The following is a 21,081-nucleotide window of genomic DNA, read 5'->3' as shown; positions in this document are numbered from 1 at the left end:
GGTAACAGTTCAACATAGTATTGGATATATGGGTAGGGTAAAATTTTGTAGAGCAACAGAATTATTGTAAATAGTCATGATTTTGTTTTTATTTTGTATTCTATTAAAAGGAAAACAATGAGCCTTTTTGTTTTGTTTATAGGATTGGTTCTGAACAGAGCATTTCATTGTGCCATCTGCAGTGCTAATAAATCTTTTTCTTGCCTGTTTAACTACTTCAGAAGCCAGAATTTTATTCCAAAAGAGGCATAATAAATATATCTATGTTGTAATTGTAATTAAGGAGTTAAAGTTATGATCACTTTAATTGTAGTGTAGCTTCTCTATTGCTAATTTTCCTATTGTGAATCAAGCTTTAAGGTAGAAATGTTAGTTTCTAGTTAGAATATAGAATATGTTTAAAAATGCAGAGGCATTTAGAGGGATAAAATCTTGCTGACAACCTATGCAATATGTGACTGAAGCAATCAGATGGAGAATGGAAATTAAATTACAGTCTTCATGAGGAACATGGAATTAAGGCTGTGGATTCACTGTAGCTAGGAAGGGTCTATTTTAACAGACAGATCATACCCCTCTTAGACCATGAGGCATCACTGTGGCAATGTACCAGCTGTTAACAAAGCAAATTATTAGTGACCAAGTATTCAATATATTTGACATTGCATTTTTAAACAATTTGTAGTCTGGAAATGAGGAGAAGATGACATTGAAGGCTTGTTTATCTTCAAAAACATTATACAGCCATCTCTGTTATTGATCCTTCACTTCCTTTTTGTTCCAAGAAAAATAATCAAGTATACCTAAAAATAAAAGGTAAGTGGTGAAAAATTGTTTTATTTCCTCTTTTGTACTTCTGTATATGTATGAAGATTTATAGTTCAATTCTGATCACAGATATGGCAGTACTGGTCATTTCTAAATATAGCAAATCTCATATAGCAAAACCAGATGGTTTGAGTCACTTTAACCAAAAGCCCCTTAGCCTGACTTTTTGGGATCGAATACATGTGGGCTGGAACTTAACAGCTTTACAAATGTTTACTGGCTTTCCATGTTGCAATGGACGTCACTTTCTGTAGGAAATCATGACTGTCTGTGAATACATGTGCTGAAAATTGTAATGCTCTCTTATTACAGCTTCTGCAAACAAGACAAGCTGCCCATTACATTCCAGTCCTGCGTGATGACGAAGGAGTGCCAAGTGTCAGAGTGGTCAGAATGGACCCCCTGCTCCAAAACCTGTTTTGACATGACAACCCCTAAAGGGAATCGTACAAGATCACGGACCATTAAACAGCTCCCTATTGGCAGTGAAAGTGAATGCCCTCAATTAGAAGAAGCAGAGCAGTGTGTTTCTCAAGGCGATGGTGTGGCACCGTGCATTACGTAAGTCAGTTCATTACAGTTGTCCCTATACTAAAATGAAAAATTTCAGTTAAGCATACAGGGCTGGTGATGGAATATCAACAAAATCATTATTAAAGAAATAATGGGTTGATATTTTTTTTTAATCCTTTGCTTGTTCAGTGCTCTTAAAAGCCTGAAATCGGCAAATAGCTGCTATTATAGTGAAATCATTTCCTTCTCTAATTACAGGAAAAATAACAAATACATATTTTTTCATTAGTGTTAACTTTTAAAAGAGACTATTTATGCATATGCAGGCTCAGTCAAGACCATAATAAATTAAGTGCATTCATTTGTCAGTGATCTTTGCCCTACATAACATTTCTACCAGAATCATTGTTTTCTGAAGTACTTGTCTGTTTGCAGACAAAATGCTGAACACAGAAAAAAGGTGATAAACATCTGTTTAGCAACCAGACTTTTTTAGCAAGACTCATTCAGCAAAACAAAGGCAGGACTGGGCCCCAAATGGAAAGTGGGAGAGGCTAACAGTGACAGAAAATAAATTAACCCTGTTTAAAGTTCAGGAGAAATTACAGCAAGCACTTCACAATTCAAGAGATTGCTGTAATCCTTATCAATTAATCAAAATGAATATTAAAGTCCCAACTGTGCTTTATCAGACTGAGAAGAGGGTCTGGGGAAATGTCATTTGATGTTAAGCATCTTTGACTGTGGTACATATTTTTCATTTAAGAGTTGAAATGTCATATTTCCCCATCGCCAGCCACATTAGGAAGCAGTTCACTTGATTTAGCCTTAAAATACTTGTTGGGTAGAGAATTCTGTGGCATTTCTTGTGGTTCATAATCCTGATTAGGGTTTTAACTGGCAGTCACAGATCTTCTTTCCTGTGCATTCACTGATTAGAAGGCTCACAGCTTCTCATCATTCATCAATACCCAGCAGGGATGCTTCAGTACTGCAGAGCCATCTTCCTCTTGACAGTGAAAAAGGAACTTACTGAAAGGTTTTTCTGAAGAAATAATTAAAAAAAATACAATTACGGTTTTACCTTGATATTCAGGGGAAACTTCTGTCTCATCAAAGATGAACAAGAGGCTTTTGGGTTGGTTTTGGGGGGTTGGGTTGTTGTAGTTTTTCCCTCTCCTTTTCTGTCTCTGATGTTTCTCAGCATGCAAATTTCTTTGATATTTTGGCTTTGGTTCATATAAATTGTCTAGCTCTAAACAAATGCTGAGAGTCACAATCTTGAAAGTTAGTTTATCTGAATATAGACTTTATGTCTCTTTATATCAAGTTTTTCTTCCCTCCAATAAAATATTTATATGTGCAGTATGTTTTAGGAATTGAACAGAAAAAATCTTCCTAAAATGTAATGAGATAAATAATAGAGGAAAAGTTTCCACTCACATAAAATATCAGACTTAACATATCTCTGTGTACAAGGAATTGTGGGGCTCAGGACTTCTAGGAAATGAATAAAGCTATTAAGGTGTTTCAGCTTGTATAACTTAATGCTGTGTAAAATGGCTTAATGATTTCTAAAGATTCAATTAACCAAATTTGCTCCAGGTATGGTTGGCGAACCACAGAGTGGACAGAATGCCGTGTAGATCCTCTCCTTAGCCAGCAGGACAAGAGGCGAGGAAATCAGACAGCGTTGTGCGGAGGTGGCATTCAAACCCGGGAAATGTACTGTGTGCAAGCTAATGAAAATCTCCTTTCCTATTTAAATACCCTCAAGGAAAAAGAAGGTAAATTTGACTCACTTGCAGCTGAATTAGTATGAAATCAGAGCACTTCAGCATTCCAGAGCTCATTGACAGCCATTGTCTTCTCTCATGAGTGCCTTCTTACCTTGCGGGTTACTGTTGTTTTCTAGTTCAGATAAAAATATTTAATTGCAGTAACAGAGATGTCATAAATTGCAAATATTGGTTCCTAACTATAAATTACTGTTTTTTAACATCTTCTGAAAAATTTTGTCTTATGTGAAGGATGTCTCTCAATAAGAAAGAGCATGAGAAAGTGTGTCAGAAATCCTAGATTTGGTTCCTTCTTCTATTGTAAATTTCCTGTGTGTCCCTCATGTGGGTGATGAACCTGTGTGGTTTGATGTGCAGATGAAATATGTCAATTCCGGCATGTAAGCTCATGCCAGAATTTTTTGATTTTTTTTTCTCTTTTCTTGATTTGATCAAATTCTTAAGTCTCTTTCAGGACTTCAAGCCCATATAATTTAATGTGTTTGTTTTGCTAACTGAAAGAGAAGAGATTATTCCTTGTCACTGTTACAGTGTATACAGCTTCTTAAGAAAAAAGAGAATAGCTTAGGGGACAAAATATTTAATTCGTTTGGAAATATATGTACTTAAGAATAGCACTTGTGTGTTTTATGTTATGTCTACTTCTGCATACGAATGCAGCACTATAGATTTAGAAATTAGTGAATTAAGCTAAATGCATTTAGCTTGTTAATTAAATTTTATCCTCCTCTTTAGCTGTTTCATAGAAACACACATTATTATTACAATATTAAGAAAGAAATACAGCCACATACTTCAGAAAAACATCATTATACAAGGCATGTATATGTTGTAAAACAATATTTAGACCAGAGCTGACTAAACTGCAGGCTGGTGAGGTTTCTGCTGTGGATTAAAAGTACTCTCAAACTTGCTGTAGAGTTTGTGGGGAATGTTAATGCCAACATCCATTTCAGCATGACTTCTCGTATCAATAGGGTGTGACTTGTGTGCTTTGTGGGCCCCACATCTGTATTTATTAAAGAAGAAGCTTTCAAGCCTCTTCATTTAATGCAAATCAGCTTCTGCCCAAGGGCTTTTAGTAAATCGCCTCTGCTGAACAAAGTTTAGATGCCCCTGCCTTAGAATAAAGGAGTAAAACCTCCCAGCTAAGGAGAGGTAACAATAAAATCAGTGGCAGCTTACTGTTCAGAATGATGATTAGGATTTTGGCAGGCTGTGAAGTCTCGCTGTCTTAGGCGGGTGTGAAATCTGCCCTTATCAGACTGTGACAGGAATACACGGAGCCCATCAGGAGGTAATCTCTGCAGGCCCTGGAAAGCTGATTAAAATGTAACTAGTCTCTGGATGCATAAACATGAGAACAATCTTTCAAGAGCTCCAACTAGGGGTGAAGTGGGTCTTAGTTTAAAAAGGAGCTCTGCGGTGTTTCCATATGAGGGGACAGATTTTCAGAAGAGCTGCTTCTCCACTCATCTTCCCTCTCTCTCCCCTCCCATCTTGGATTCAGTGTGGGCAAGAGCTGCTCTCCAGGCCCTCCTAGGTATAAGCAAATTGGCGCCTCTAAAAACAATACCGTTTGAAAACTATGAGTAATTTGAGGATGGGAAAAATCTAGGGGAGACACCTACTAGTTTTAGCTGTAGGAAGACACCTTCATTCCAGTGTAGTTTGCTGTTGATTGTAGTGAATGTGGTTTTGGTGAGGCTCCTTTGAAGACCTCTATTCTCATATACTTAAGGTGGCGTTTCCTTGTTATTTCAGAAAGTCAGTCACAGAGCAAGTCGAAGGCTAGTGCTGCACCTCTTCTATCGATCACTTTTGAAATAACAGGTAGGTAAATTAAGACCTCTGACCTGAACTTCCAATCAAAAGTGAGAAAGGAGGCAATGTCCCTTTCGGGAGATCTATATTGTCTGTATGAGTATAATTAACGTGTTTATATAGCTCTGAAATAGCTTAACAGATTTGTGCATTCTTAAGAAATTTCAGATCGATTTGAAAGTGACAGGCCTAAACTCAAACTAAGGAAGCTCATGAGACCGCTAGGATGCTATGACAGTTGCCTGCTCCATTCCTGGACCGTTTTAGCAAGTGACTGGTTTTCCTCTTAATTCTGAGCTCTGGGAATTGCTTTGTTGCATTCATCACAGCTGCTATTTCCAGTCCCTTTTGTAGATATGAAACACTGAGTTAGGGCTCCAGTAAGAATTTGAACTTTTAATACTAGCTGAACCAGAATTCCTCATGGCATTCAGGTCTGTATTATCTCCTATCAGAATTCATAAATTTAGACTTGAGGAAGAAGAGGGAGTACTTAGTGTAGTAATTAGACAGCTGACAACCAAGATTCCTGGAGGCCACTGTCATTCTGCAATTTACTTGCTACTGACTTAAATTGTTTCATGTCTGTTCATGTATTTAACTGGTTTAGTCATGAAGTTCCTCTCACAGTAAGCCTATGAGGTAGATTTGTGTCATCTTCTTCCAAGTACCTTTAAAACCCTTGATGTAGATTGAGGATGGGAGAAAAGTTCCTTTATGGACATAAATTTATTATCTGCAAGCACATACTTGTTGCCCTGTTAAACACAGAGGAACCACTTACATGTATGGAGGTGTGCGGTTGCTTAGAGGATCAGGTCCTGAATTATCTGCTGTCTTTTGCTGACAACACTGTAGAAGGTGAGGGTAGAATATGCTTTCTTTCATTGTTGGTCATAATGTATTTTGGACTTGTTTTTTTCTTGCTTTTTTTGAGTGATAGCACTTTAGTTGGAAAAGTTTCCTTCCGTTGTTTGCTGTGAAACCAGTGTGACAAATGATCAGAAAGAGGAATATGAAGTTGTGTCTGCTTATACTGATGAGGCCACATAGAAATTCACTCTCTTTGCTAGCCTGGTTGTTACTGGGCACTAGCCTGTTGAGGGTTTCTCAAGAAAATGAAGAGGTTGAGACCTCAATAAATGTAGCAAATGGTTAAGAACAGAACAGTGTTTTTTCTTTTCAGTTCTTTTAAAAATGCAGTCATTTGCAGAGGTGTTTCACAAGGGTATAAAACATATTCAGCAAAAATTTCCTAATATAGTGGATGATTTGAGGACATGATGACTGAATCTCATTTTAGTTTTTAGGTCACTACCTCAAACCTGAGATTCATTTTTTTAGTTAGACTGAAGGAGAAAGAGAGATTATCAAAATGCATTCACTTTTCTTTCCAATTTTGGCCCAAAATTTGTTCAAATTCCACACAGATCTTGTAGTACTGCACACAGTCTAATCAGCACTCAGCATTACTGACAAGGAATAAAGAACAATCTTTATTGATGCCACAAGAGAGTATGAAATGACAGAGATAAGAGAAGGCCTTAAACTGTAAGTTCCTGCATCTAGCATGATCATCTTTCAAAGTGTCTTTGCTAAACAATAAGCAGCAAAAGCTGAGCTCATTTATACTTTTTTGATGCTGAAAGAATTAAATTTAAATTAATGGGAGCAAGATGTCCTTAAGATACCAAGGTGAGACTAAGGTTTTTTTTATTTTACTGTCATCTCAAAGAAAGAATTCTGAGTAACCTTGGGTGAAATACAACCTGATTGTTCAATGATGAAAACATTTTTTTAATAATCTGGAATATAACTTGTCCATCCTACTGTTGAATTCTTTTGTTTTAAAAGCAATATATAACAGATCTGGTAGCAGACATTTGTACATCACTTATGTTCCAAGAACAGTGTTTCAAAAACATTTTGGCATATTGAGAAGTTTTATTGATACCACTTACTTGTCCCCAAAACACTTCTTTCTTCTCCTACACTCTAATGAGTGGTGAAAAGGCGGATATTTTCAGTAGGTGTTTTCATGATAAGTTTTTTTAACAATGTTTGCGGACAAGACCTAGAATTCTTGCTGAACAGATGCCTCCAAAAAAATTGAAATAGTGTTCCTGTTACTTAAGTCAGCCTCTTTAAAGCCAAACACAGCCACAATTCCTCATATTTTAGAATTTCAGGATCATCACATATTTAGCTTGAAGCCAAATGGAATGCAACAATAGCACAGTAGCACCTTCTGTTGGCAGAGTCTTAAAAGTCTGTTTGAGATATGGAACAACTGTGATAGGAAAATCTGCTATTTAAAACTTCCTAATGAAAGATCTTTGTTATTTTTCCGAGTAACATCACATGAAGTAGTGTGATGGTAAGTGCTTTACCCTGATGCAGGCTGGAGATGAAGCACTGCATTCCTCAGAACACTTTTTCTGTTCCCTGAAGCAAGGCTGTGTCTCAGGGGTGTAATTGACCCTTAATTTCAACTGTCTCACTTGGGCAATTCCCCAATGAAATCAGGGTTAAAAAAGTACAGTTAGCAATTACTTACTGGTTTTCTTATTTTATTAGAAACTATTTAATACAAATTCAATTACCATCTAATTATGTTTATTTATCCACGTTCTACACAAGATATGCATATTATGTTGATTATCATGCACTTTAGGTGTGTATGTCAAACTTACTGTAAAATTCAATGTTTTGTCATAAAATTTAATTCCAACATAGTGTTATGCAAATGTTGGAATATTTGTTCTTGTATTATTTTGTGTTAAGAGATTAGCGAGCTGGAGGCAGTAATGTTGAATGACTATCTGCCATCTTCGTGCCTTCATTGTGTGCAGCAACACAGTGTAAAACTGTGCCAAAGGACACAACATAGGAAACCAGAATGGGGTGATGATTATTCATTCCCTTTCCCCTTAAAACAGTGAATATTGAATACTTTTTCTGTAATTGGGAAGATCATCTACTTAGAAAATCTGAATGGAAACACACACATATCTACAAATGAAACCATACTTTAATAACCTGATGTTAACTTTAATATTATATCTGTGGTTACTGATCTCATCTTTCAGAAAGCTATTTTGTCATGATCTGAACTTATTTTAGAATATGTTTCATCAGTGAGCTCTTTCCATCAGAAGAGATTATTTGTAGTGGTAGCAGAAAATTGAGGTAACTTTCCTGTGAAAAAACGCAGAGGGGGTAGGATAAGAGTGGTTTAGGTTAAGGAATTGCATGTTTCTTCAATCAACCAAAGTGAACAAATACGGCAGACTTCACTTTGCTTTCTAGCAGATTCTCTGTTTAGTATAATATTTTGTCAAGTCCTGTATTATGAAAGAGAATTAAAATCTTGCTTGTAATGAAATAGTACATTTTGCTTTAAAGATCTGTGCCTTACTCTGGCACCTTATAGTGTTGTTCTATTATTTGTGTAACCTGGGAATTCAAAGGTAAAGTATGGAAGGAATGGGATGGTTTTGTTCCGGCCCTGTTCCAGGGCTTACTGATCCTTAAAGAACAGAAGAATCTGCCCTCACATATGTCCTTATAGTTCAATAATACTTTAATGAAAAAATCAATTGTCTTGTGCAGAGTTTTAATTATTTTCAATATATATATTATATGCAACACATATGTATATAAAAGCCTTTCTTGAACTAAAGCTGCTACTGCACAAATCTTATTGCAGAGTGTGCATCTGAAGGTCTTTAGAGTAAAAGAAAAAACAAAATTTTGTCATAATTTTAACTGTGTTTCAGGTTATAGCTTAAAAATAATCTTCTAAATACTAGTTAACTAGGCTTTTGAAGTCATAGTATCATATAGGAGCAAAGGGATTTATATAGCTTTTTGTTCAGTTTCTTAAGTGAAGACATACTCAGTAAGACAGCAGGACACTGATTTATACAGAGCACAATGTGAGCAACTGTTGTAGTAACATAATCTATCCATTAAATGAAAAGACTAGGTCTGAGAGGTTGCTGCAGTATCTACAGTCATTTTGTCTCCATGTAATTGGATTTGGCTCTGTTCATGCGGAGAGTAAACTGACTTCTGTTTCATTTTTTCAAGACAAGCATTTTTCCATCACTTCATCAGATTAAAATGATGAGACAGCAGCCTTTCTGAATGAAAGGTGGTTCTGTCCACTTAGAGCTGAGCATCATGACCGGTGACATGTGAGGAATGTGTTGACTTTGTTTTGACAGCCTCGAGGCCGGTGGACCCTAGGCTGTGTACGGGACCTCTTCCCAGCACTTCTCAGCTGTGCCATATCCCCTGTCCTACAGAGTGTGAGACATCACCATGGACAGCCTGGGGACCATGCACCTATGAAAGCTGTGATGACCCTCAGGCCAAGAAGGGTATGTAAAAATTCAGTGAAGCCTTTTAATGGTGACTATTTCATATTCCTAAGTCACAAGGAACCTTTGGTATGCAAGCATAGTAAATTTTGTACCAAGAAGAGTATATCCAGTGTCTCTGAGCATTAAAATAAGGTCATTGAATTAGGACTATATTTAACATTACTGGTTCACAAAAGCTGGAAAAAATGTGGGCTGTTTACAAGACTCTCCAGGTCAATTTGGGTTATTACAGGTCAACTCCAGTTTCAAACCTTCCTCTCAATCTGTGGAAGGGATGCAGTTTGTATATGTGTTCAAATCACAATTCTGGCACTGTCTTGAAAGGTCAACAGAAGCAGCCTTTGAGGTGTGCAGTGTCCAAGTCACTCCAAGATTTACAGTTCAGTAATAGCTTAAGAAGTTACCGGTAGCCCGTAAAGTATGCTCAGGCAAAGAGCTGAGAGCATTCACTGTTGATAAGTGACACTTTTACTGATGATATGTGTGCTAGTTTCAAGTTTCACGTTTTACCATTTATTCCTATGCAGAACAGGTTGTAGTAACTTGACATCAAAATAAGAATGCAAGAGGGCAGTGACAAGGACCTCATGTAAGAAGTCTGCAGGATTCTGGCTGTAAATGAGAAAACCTGCCTAGTCATTGCTACGATGTGATTATCTGACAAAAGTTGAGAATACAGACTTGGTTCCTTGATTGAAAACACTTATAAGGAAGGGCAGCCACATACATCCACTTGAAGGAGCAACTGTAATTACCATGTTTGGGCAGCAATAATGCAAGTTTTACAATGCTGTCCCATGGTAACATGACCCAACCTTGATCAATTCAAGATGAAAAGGCATTTCAGTGTGCAAGCCTATTGGATCAGGTCTCCTCTGAGTACAGCTGTCAAGTAGTCTGTTATTTCTGTTGCTGTTCCATCACTGAAAGGTTTGCTGTATTTTCAGGGATAATGTTTAGGTTTGTGAGACTGATTTGGACATCTGTCTAATGGAAACATATCAGGATGTATTTTATGCAAGTCTTCATTCCTGCACACATGATCACAGGGATCTTTTCTCAACTGCTAATGTTTTCGTCTTCTCTGGAAATTCCTATATTTTATTTTATAATTGCATTGACAGTTCTGAGAATATGATGTAAACGTTATACAGGCACTTCCAGTTTTAGCAGCAAGTCTCTCTACATATTTCAGGAATAGGCCTTTACTGTGGATCATTTGCCTCCTTTGTTGTAGTAACTCTGGAGTGGTTTTTTTTTTTAACATATCAACTTTTTGTGGCAGGTTTAGTAAACCATTTGGACATAATTTGGCTGACTTCTTCAATTTAGAAAAAACAGTTAAAGATATGTGGTAACATGTTTTTGTAGTAATTTTTTTATATAATTAAATTGAGGTACATCTTCAAACAGAGAAACAATTATTGCACATATGTGATGGAAAACTGTGTCCTGTTTAGTTTGTGCACTAGCAGAGATGAAAGAGTTATATGTAATATTTTATAAAAAAATCTGTGTTACTAACCTGCTTGAATATTGAGATGAAACAAAAGAGACTGTGAAGAGATGTGAAACAAACCTTTCCAAAGTTAAAATAGTATGATCAGACATATCAGAAACTATAGAAAATTATAACAGGAGAAACTATTTCCTTAATGCATTCAGTTTGGTTAGGTTGTTCTGACTATAGATTTAGGATGGCTTTTTCAACATGCCATCCTGAAAGTGGGAGAGAGGGTTGCTCTTGGAGACTGACACTGACCTGGCAGATGACACACTCTGTAAAGGCCCATCAGTTTCTCTGACCAAAAATGTGCTTAGGTATTCTTAAGGAAATTTGTAAATACTTGCAAGGGCATATTGTGATGTTAATTACTGAAAATTTGTTCATAGGACAGGTTTATCTCCATACTTTTTCTGGCAATTTAGTCTTTTTTTATTTTATTTTTGGGGGGAGGGGAGTGTTTATAAACTGATTTCACTTGATAATCCATCCCTATTAGAAGATACCTGAAAAGAAAACAGACAACATATTTGAGAAATTGCAACCCAGCAATCTAGTCAAGATTTCTTAGATGAGATGCATCTGGCAAGAGTGATGCTCAGGAAATTACTCCTGTCTCCCCACTGGAGTATGTATGACTGAGATGAACAGGGGTTTAAGTTTATTGACTTTATTAAGCTAAAGTTTATTGAATAAGCTCAAAACTTTTGATAGTCTTGTTAAGTTTTACCTCTCTCCTTTCTTTAATGAGTTGTTCTATCCAGTTATTTAAATACGGTATTGCACAGAGTGTCTGTGGTATCTTTTAGACAGAAGAGAAGCAGAGCTGTTCACTCAGGTGTAGATAGGTAAAAATCTCTCCACTTTCCATTTTAGTATTGAATTATTCTGCCCTTTGTATTTTCATGGACATTTCAGGCTTTAAACTAAGGAAACGGCGCATCACCAATGAGCCTACAGGAGGAACAGGAAACTGCCCTCACCTTGTGGAAGCCATCCCATGTGAAGAGCCCTCCTGCTATGACTGGAGAATTGTGGGGCTGGAGGAGTGCATTCCTGACAATGAGAAGCCATGTGGCCCTGGTACACAGGTTCCTGTTGTTGTCTGCATCAACAGTGATGGTAAGATGCTTTTTCCCACAGTCCACACTGACTACAGTGAAGATGCTAAAATGTAGTCCAAAAGAGTAGCAGGTTTTGTTGTTCTCAGCTTTGTCAGTCCTTAAGACCAAGCTACCTGAAATAGAGAGAGATGTGCTTTAGTAGTTGTTAGGAAAGAGGCCCTTTAGTTGCTCTAGGATCAAGCTCCTTCACCTTTTCAAAGGGTCCCAAAGAGACTTTGAGAAAAGTAAATGGAAAACAGCTATTGTTATTCAGTAGGTCAGACTCCATGCCTGCAATGACTTGACTGAATTCCCTGATGTAATCCCACTAACAAAGCTGCTCTTCTGAGTCCAGAACCAAATAAAGTGTGAGTAAAGTAAGATGCATTGAAGTAAGTATAGCTTGAAGAAAAATAATGTGCTTATTAAAAAGCAAGGTTTGATGTGTGTTATGGAGTTTTGACAGTCCAAGCTGTCTTGCTTCTTCAAAAGGTCAACAAAAATACCACCATTATTCAATTATCTCCTGTGAGAGAAAACAGATTTGGCATGACATAGTCATAAAAGCCAATTTTGAAAGCTGCTTACAAAATACTTTAATCCATAAAAGATTCATGAATTACTGTTTCAAAAATATTCCTTACTTATTAGTAATATTATAGTCTAGAGCAGCATATAAATTAAAATAATTGTACTGAGTACAAAGTATTTACAGTAAGAGACTTCTAACTCCATATAGAGGATTAAGTAAGAGGACACTTCTGATGAGTCTTTAACAACTGAACAAAATATTTTGTAATTAAATTGGTCAGAATTAATGAGTTGATTATAGAAAGCTTTAAATAGTGAGCTTTCATGCTTAAGAATTTGGGTCATAATTGAATTTTGGGTCTTAAATTGAAAAACTTAGTGTTAGCTTTATTTTTCTGCATACACCTAAGACAACTGGTAACCATTTTTACAGGTCAGAAAGAGATTAGCCTAAAATTACAATATGGTTTCTTCATTTTATGTCCATATCTCAAAAAATTTCCCTTCACAGTGTAATAATTTCTTCCCTTTGGTTTTGAGGAGTGGTATTTGCTTACAGGTCTCAGTTCTGATTAGCCTAATTTCTTATTAAATTGTAATATAGACATTTATATTGACTATAATATATTGTAACCATAATACATGTGAAGCTTGCAATGGAGATACTAAACTTTGAGATATCTTTTATGTATATGGTATTTTCTATTGTTCTGTTTCAAACTCACAGGATTTGCTCTCTGCATGGGCTTTGGTTTTGGCGAAATTTCACTTGGAAGATGTGATTAACTTTTTTACTCCCCGTATTAATCTTTCTCTTTCTGTCTTTCTGAATTATATGGGGTTATATATTGCTGCAATTATATGGCATTATACATTGCCTATATCAACAACTTGTCCCAGAAGGAGTGAGAATTTGGGCTTTGGCCATGTGCTTCCATCTTTAAAGAGTTGTGGGCACAACTTCAAAGAAAGGACAAAACAAATTGCAAGTACGGTTTGTTTTACAAAGATCAGATCACCCACAAAGGTGTATGTTCAATATGTTTTGACATGAGTGCAAAAGCAGTGGAGAGTAATGTAGTGGATTGGATCAGCTCTTCCTTGAAATCCCATCTTTCTCTTAATAAATGATCTTCTGTGATCTTCACCACTAATACCAAACAGTTTTTGCTTAGGTCTCTCCTGAGAAAAATTAGCTTGATACAGTAGAAGCAAACAAAGTGTGAAGTAAGGACCCACCAACCTCAGTAGTCTCTCCCTCCAAGCTAACTGCTCAAGCATCTCCTTACTTTGCCTCCCAGAATCACAGAATCAGCTAGGTTGGAAAGGACCTTGAAGATTATCCAGTCCAACCATTAACCTAACACTGACAGTTCCCAACCACACCATATCCCTCAGCGCTATGTCAGCCCGACTCTTAAACACCTCCAGGGATGGGGACTCCACCACCTCCCTGGGCAGCCCATTCCAACGCCCAACAACCCATTCTGGAAAGAAATGTTTCCTAGTATCCAGTCTAAACCTTCCCTGGTGCAACTTGAGGCCATTCCCTCTTATCCTATTGCTTATTACTTGGTTAAAGAGGCTCATCCCCAGCTCTCTGCACCCTCCTTTCAGGTAGCTGTAGAGGGCGATGAGGTCTCCCCTCAGCCTCCTCTTCTCCAGACTAAACACCCCCAGTTCCCTCATCCGCTCCCCGTACGACCTGTGCTCCAGACCCTGCACCAGCTCCGTTGCCCTTCTCTGGACACGCTCGAGTCATTAAATGTCCTTTTTGGAGTGAGGGGCCCAAACTGAACACAGGAATCGAGGTGCGGCCTCACCAGTGCCGAGTACAGGGGTCAGATCCCTTCCCTGTCCCTGCTGGCCACGCTATTGCTGACACAAACCAGGATGCCATTGGCCTTCTTGGCCCCCTGGGCACACTGCTGGCTCCTGTTCAGCTGGCTGTCAATCAGCACCCCCAGGTCCCTCTCTGACTGGCAGCTCTCCAGCCACTCCTCCCCAAGCCTGTAGCGCTGCTGGGGGTTGTTGTGGCCCAAGGGCAGCCCCCGGCATTTGGCCTTATGGAAACTCCTCCAGTTGGCCTCAGCCCATGGCTCCAGCCTGCCCAGGTCTCTCTGCAGAGCCTCCCTACCCTTGAGCACATCAACACTCCCACCCAACTGGGTGTCATCTGCAAACTGACTGAGGGTGCACTCGATCCCCTCGTCTAGATCATCAATAAAGATGTTAAACAGGAGTGGCCCCAAAACCCAGCCCTGGGGGACACCACTTGTGACCGTCCGCCAGCTGGATTTAACTCCCTTCACCACAACTCCCTGGGCCCGGCCATCCATATAGTTTTTTACCCAGCAAAGCGTGTGCCCATCCAAGCCATGAGCAGCCAGTTTCACCAGGAGAATGCTGTGGGAAACGGTGTCAAAGGCCTTGCTGACGTCAAGGTAAACAACATCCACAGCCTTTCCCTCATCCAATAAGCAGGTCGCCCTGTCATAGAAGGAGATCAGGTTTGTCAAGCAGGACCTGCCTTTCATAAACCCATGCTGACTGGGCCTGAGCATCTGGTTGTCCGGCATGTGTTGTGTGATGGCACTCAGGATGAGCTGCTCCATCAGCTTCCTCAACACCAAAGTCAAGCTGACAGGCCTGTAATTTCCCGGATCATCCTTCCAACCCTTCTTATAGATGGGCGTCACATCGGCCAATTTCCAATCTCTCGGGACCTCCCCGGTCAGCCAGGACTGCTAGTAAATGATGGAAAGCGGCTTGATGAGCACCCCAGCCAGCTCCTTCAGCACCCTCGGGTGTATCCCATCCGTTCCCATAGACTTGTATCTGTGCGATGCAGCAGGTCACTGACTGTCTTCTCCTGGATTGCAGGGGGGTCGTTCTCCCAGGGTCTGTCTTCTGGCTGAGGAGGCTGCATTCCTTCAGTACAACTAGTCTTGTTATTAAAGACTGAGGCAAAGAAGGCATTAAGGACCTCAGCCTTCTCCTCATCACTTGTTACCATGTTTCCTCCTGTGTCTAGCAGGGGATGGAGGCTCTCTCTGGTCTTTCTTTTGCTACTGCCATACTTATAGAAACATTTCTTGTTGTCCTTGATTGCTGAAGCCAAATTAATTTCCAGCTGGGCTTTAGACCTCCTGATTTCCACCGTGCATAGCCTCACAGCCTCTTTGTAATCACTGTGAGTGGCTAGCCCCTTCTTCCAAAGGCTGTAAACTCTCCTTTTCTCCCTCAGTTGCAGCCAAAGCTCATTGTTCAGCCAGGGTGGTCTTGTCTGTCACCAGCTTCTCTTACAGCACCTGAGGACTGCCTGTTCCTGTGCCATTAACACTTCCTTCTTAAAGAGTGTCCAGCCTTCCTGGGCCCCTATACCCTTCAGGACTATCTCCCAAGGGATTCTTTCAAGCACATGCCTAAACAATTCAAAGTCAGCTCTTTGGAAGTCCAGGATGTCAGTTCTGCTTAGCCCTCTCATGGCCTCTCTAAGAATAGAGAACTCTATTATTTCATGATCACCGTGCCCTAGTCATCCTCCAACCACCACCTCATCCACCAGTCCTTCTCTGTTCACAAAGAGGAGATTCAGCAGGGCACCTTCTCTGGTCGGTTCACTCACCAGCAGTGTCAGGAAGTTGTCTCCCACACATTCCAGGAATCTCCAGGACTGGTCCCGCTCTGCTATGTTGTATTTCCAGCAGATGTCTGGGAAGTTAGTCTCCCACAAGAACAAGGGCAAGCGATCATGAGATTTCACCTAAATGCCTATAGAATATTTCATCCATCTCTCTGTCCTGGGTGGGTGGCCTATAATAGACTCCTACTACCAACATCTGCCCTGTTGGCCTTCCCCCTGATTCTAACGTAGAGACATTCCACCCTGTTCACTACACTTGTAGTCAAAGCAATCATAACAGTCCCTAACATACAGCGCCACCCCACTGCCTCTCTTTCCTTGTCTATCCCTCATAAAGAGCTTGTAGCCATCAACTGGCGCACTCCAGTCATGGGAGACATCCCACCATGTTTCTGTAATAGCCACTACATCATAATTTTCCCGTTTCATCACGGCTTCAAGCTCCTCCTGTTTGTTACCCATGCTGTGTGCATTGGTATACATGTACTTCAGACGGGTTGATGTTTTGCCCCCTTCCCCCTTCAAATCTAGTTTAAAGCTTTGTCAGTCGGCCCAGCTAACTCCTGCCCCAAGATCCTCTTCCCCCTCTGGGACAGGTGCATCTCATCTGATGCCAAAAGGTCTGGCATCCTGTATACTAACCCATGGTTGAAAAATCCAAAGCCCTGATGGTAACACCAGTCTTGGAGCCACAAGTTCATCTGTTGAGTTCTCTGGTATTCTTCTTCATCCATCCCCCTGAAGGGATGGAGGAGAACACAATTTGTGCTCCCGACCCCTTAATCACTTTCCCCAAGGACCTGAAATCTCTCTTCACTGCTTTAGGACTTCTCCTGGTAATGTCATCGCTACCTACCTAAAAAAACCCAGGAGAGGGTAGTAGTAGTCCTTGAGTCTCACTAGAGTGGGGAATTTTGCCATGAGGTCCTTGACATGGGCCCCAGAGAGGTAGCAGACTTCCCTATGAACTGGGTCTGGTCTGCATATGGGGCCTTTGACACCCTTCAGAATGGAGTCACCCACTACAATGACCCTTCTGGGGTTCTTTTCAGAACTGGTTTTAATACATGGTCTAGAATGTCCCAGCCTTGGTGGACCTTGGTCTTCCTCCTTGTTTGTCTCACTTTCTTCCTCCTTCTCTTCTTCATTCAAAAATTCCAGGGCCCCGAATCTGTTGTGAAGGGGCACCATGGAGGGTGAGGGAGGTTGGGAGAGGATTTTCCTGCCTCCCTGAGCGGGGACCTGTTTCCAGCCTCCTCCTTCTCTTAGGTCCCCTCCTTCTGCCTGGTAGCAAGAGGATGAGGGATTACCTGCCTCGTTTGGTGCCTCCATTTGCTCCCGTGGCTTCAGGGGTGCTAGGGTGTTACTCCACCAATCAATTTCCCGTTCACACTTCCTAATACTTCTTAATCTCTCAACCTCTTCTTTGAGTTCCGCCACCAGGCTGAGCAGGTCATCCAGCTGATCACAGCGCACACAGGTGTTGGCACTGCTGCCCTCCGACAGCACTGACAGGCTCAGGCACTCCCTGCAGCCTGGGACCTGGACCTCTGCATGTCTGCGTGGCAGCTTGATCTGGGTCACCACGTTCTTTCTGGTTCTAATGCGAGTGGAGACCACATCACCAACCCACTGAAAATCCTGTAGGCAACTCTTAAATGCTCTTCTGAACACACATGACCACCTCCTCCTGTATAGTACTCTGGCCTCCTACCCTGACACAGGACACACCTGGTATCCTTCTTCACCAAAAACTTGTTGAAGGCGTCCAGATTCTGCTCTGCAAAATCTAGGAGAGCAGCACCTTGCAAGCAAGCAGTTTTTGCATCAAGCCCCACAGCTACAAGGTAGTTTGCAGTGAAATAAAGTTTAGAGAATGCTACTCTTCCATTGTCTCAACATCATGGTTTAAATTAATAATCATATGAAATTTGTGATATTTTGAGCACTTGGAGAAGACTCCATTGACTGTCAGTTAACAGGATACATAATTTGTATAATACTGTGCTGGTATATGGCACACAGGGAATTTTGTTCAATTTTACAGGTAAAAATGACTGTGAAGGGAAACTGTGGAAAACATTAATTATCACCTAAGTTTGCCATGTTGCTTAAACTGAAGTAATCTTTGCTTAACAATAATCTCTCAGTCTCTTCAAGAGTTGGGTGGGGTTTCCTTTGTTCATATGAATCAATTAGCCAATCTTAAACCAGTGGCTGGATAGGAGTGGTTGGATCAAAGGGACTTAAGTGTATTAAAACAAGATTATTTTCGCCTTTGCTTCTGTTTTATAAAATGAAAAAGACTGGTATAGTAATTTTCAGAATCAGCATTGTACTGTAAATGTACTGCTTGAACGTAAGATAAACCCAACACTGATGACTATCTTCTCTTTCTGTGGACTGTTGCATCATTCTATATGTTTAAAGCATAATTAGTTGGGATAACGTGTCTTGACCTGTGTGTTTTACTTCACAATTAGAATCATGTAGCAGTGTTTGTGAGATTGTTTTATATAATTGGAATGAGCTTCTCTCTTCAATTTGGTGTAAAGATAAGAGTCATTACAGTCTTTGAGACAATAGCAAACAATAGATTATCCTTCTGTGTTGCTGCTGGAGGTCTGTGATTGTCATTGTCTTTCCACAGCAGATTGCAGTAATCAGAATTTTCATTCAGGCTGAAAAAAATATGACAGTCCATACCCCAGGTTGTCATTGCAGAAGCTGTAATGAACTTTGATGTATTTTTATTATATAAATGGAACTTCAGCCTCTTAGTGTGGAAAGAACCTTTTCAGAATAAATATTCTTTGTCAGTCTCCCAGGAAATTTTACAAAGGAGCTAGTTTAGGTGAAAAAACCTCCTTTTAGTTGTGGAAACGCCAAGGTTGGACAGAAGGTGATCAGAATTCCTCTATCATATATATTATATTAATGATTAGATCTGCGGCTGATGTTCCATGCTAATTTTGCTAATGATAGTATGACCCTTTTTTAAAAATGAATTGTAATTAATATATTTATATGTACATGTAATATATATATAAGGCATACTTGTATGCATGCACACACAGAGGTATGTGCATATTATCTATTATTAAGTTCTTTAATGCCATTCAAAAGAGTGATTTCACAACACATGAATTTGCTCTACTTCTCTGGAGCTATGGCAATCTATGAAGAATACAATTTCAAAAATATTTCTGTATTATTTAAATGGTAGGAAAGCTGGCCACTTCTCCACTCTGAAACACATACATTAGTGCTACTCATATGTAAACAGTGCAAAATAATTTCTGACATAAGAATCTGCAAAATTATCTACTGCTGAAAATGCCTACAAAATGCCAGTTCATTATGGGTTTTTAGATTTTTATCTTTTTGCTGAACTCTCGCATAGGTACTAGCAGTGGTTGTGGTATAAGTAGTGTGCTTCTGATCATCAGACAGTAGGCTAAAATTACTCGCTCATTTTTTGGGAATGTGTAAATAATGAATTGATTTACAGCCTTGATAATAAATTGGGCTTTGTACCACTGCATGGATAAAACAGATCTCACTTTTGAAGGGCAAATTTCTTCCGGACCTTATTCAAGCTCACTAATTGTTGGGTTACAGTTAGCTCCACAGGGGAAAGGAATGGACTCATTGCCATGTCCTGCCTCACAGCTGTGAGGTATGACTAGCCTTAGAAGAGGGAGCCATGGCAACAGCAAGACTCTTCGTGTTTATGCAAATTCCTGCAACTCTTTGAAGTAGCAAAATTGTTCCTGAAGTTGTCTAGGCAGAGATGTGTGATGATGTAGCTGAGTGCCATGAGTTCTCTTTTGACACCTGGACATACATGGGTGACGCAGGTCTGGTCTTCCTGAGGCTGGAGCACAAACTCAGACCACCTGTGACATCAGTATATTCTGATGTAAATGGGTAAGCTGTACCCCGTTTGCAGTATTTGGGGGAAAAACAATGGTGTTCATAGCTAATTAAAAGATATAGAAGGTAAACTAGTCTGTTTTGCTAAGACATGCAAATGTAAAAATTTCAAACCGATTAGATTAGCTACTTTGTATGGAGTGGCTCAAACACTGCACTGTCCAAAATGGAACAGTGTGTTTTTCCTTTATCTGTGTTTATTGTCAGCTAGTGTGATTAATTGAAGACACCATACTTCATCTATACAACAATCCTATTGGATTTAACTACTGTTTTTCTCTGGACTTAGAAATGTCTTAAATATTTCTCGCATTCCTGTTATTGAATTTTACTTTGCAGAAAAGCTTATAAAATTTCTTCATGTAGTTTAATTTTTTTTCTGTAGTTTCCTGATCAACATCTGTATTTTGCTTCTTAAATTTTCGCCTGTGGCTTTATATCTTCTTACGATAGGTATCTAATTAAATCTATAGAATAAACTTTGGGAAAAACTGAATATCAGCTGGTGCAACCGTTTTAACTCAAAATATTTTGGCTGCTATAAAAATTGGCCCTTTCTGTATATTTATAGTTTGAATCAAATATATGCTAAATGTGTAGCTGCTGATCTTTATTCATTTTCACAACGGGAAAGAATAAGGGAATCAAGGGAAGCTTTATAGGTGTGCTCAGGTATAGTCTAATTCTTCTGCCCTTTCTATTGTATGGCTATATGCATTGAATGAAGAAACCATCAGACTGGTTGGATTTTTTAATGATAAAGAAAATACCTACTTTGTGTGACTTTATGTCTTAGTGGTTTAAAAAGAATGAAGAGCCAGATTTGAATTTGAATTACATTGAATTTTTGAATTAACCCTGTAAGAGAATGCACATCAAAATCTGGCCGGTGCTCAGCAGTTGATTAGAGGAAAAACACAGTAGCTAATGACAGTTTCTTTCAGCACGTTGTGCCTTATGCTTACAGGAACTTGGTTATGGCCATTACTCATCATTTCCCAATATTAAT

The 21,081-nt window shown here is 39.4% G+C and overlaps 1 protein-coding gene across 4 annotated transcripts in view; it reads left to right on the top strand.

Annotated features, from left to right (window-relative positions):
* THSD7A (thrombospondin type 1 domain containing 7A) overlaps positions 1-21,081 on the top strand; it is a 301,960-nt gene that overhangs the window by 184,632 nt on the left and 96,247 nt on the right. For all 4 annotated transcript variants that reach the window (XM_074900347.1, XM_074900346.1, XM_074900343.1 and 1 more), the window contains exons 5-9: positions 1,141-1,389; positions 2,947-3,128; positions 4,905-4,973; positions 9,194-9,349; positions 11,775-11,978. In XM_074900347.1, coding sequence (XP_074756448.1) covers positions 1,141-1,389; positions 2,947-3,128; positions 4,905-4,973; positions 9,194-9,349; positions 11,775-11,978 — 860 coding nt within the window. The remainder of the gene's footprint in view (positions 1-1,140; positions 1,390-2,946; positions 3,129-4,904; positions 4,974-9,193; positions 9,350-11,774; positions 11,979-21,081) is intronic.

Source organism: Athene noctua, chromosome 2 (genome assembly GCF_965140245.1).
Source record: "Athene noctua chromosome 2, bAthNoc1.hap1.1, whole genome shotgun sequence".
NCBI lineage: Eukaryota > Metazoa > Chordata > Aves > Strigiformes > Strigidae > Athene > Athene noctua.
Note: the sequence above shows the minus strand (reverse complement) of the source record. Positions and strands in the feature narration are given on the sequence as shown.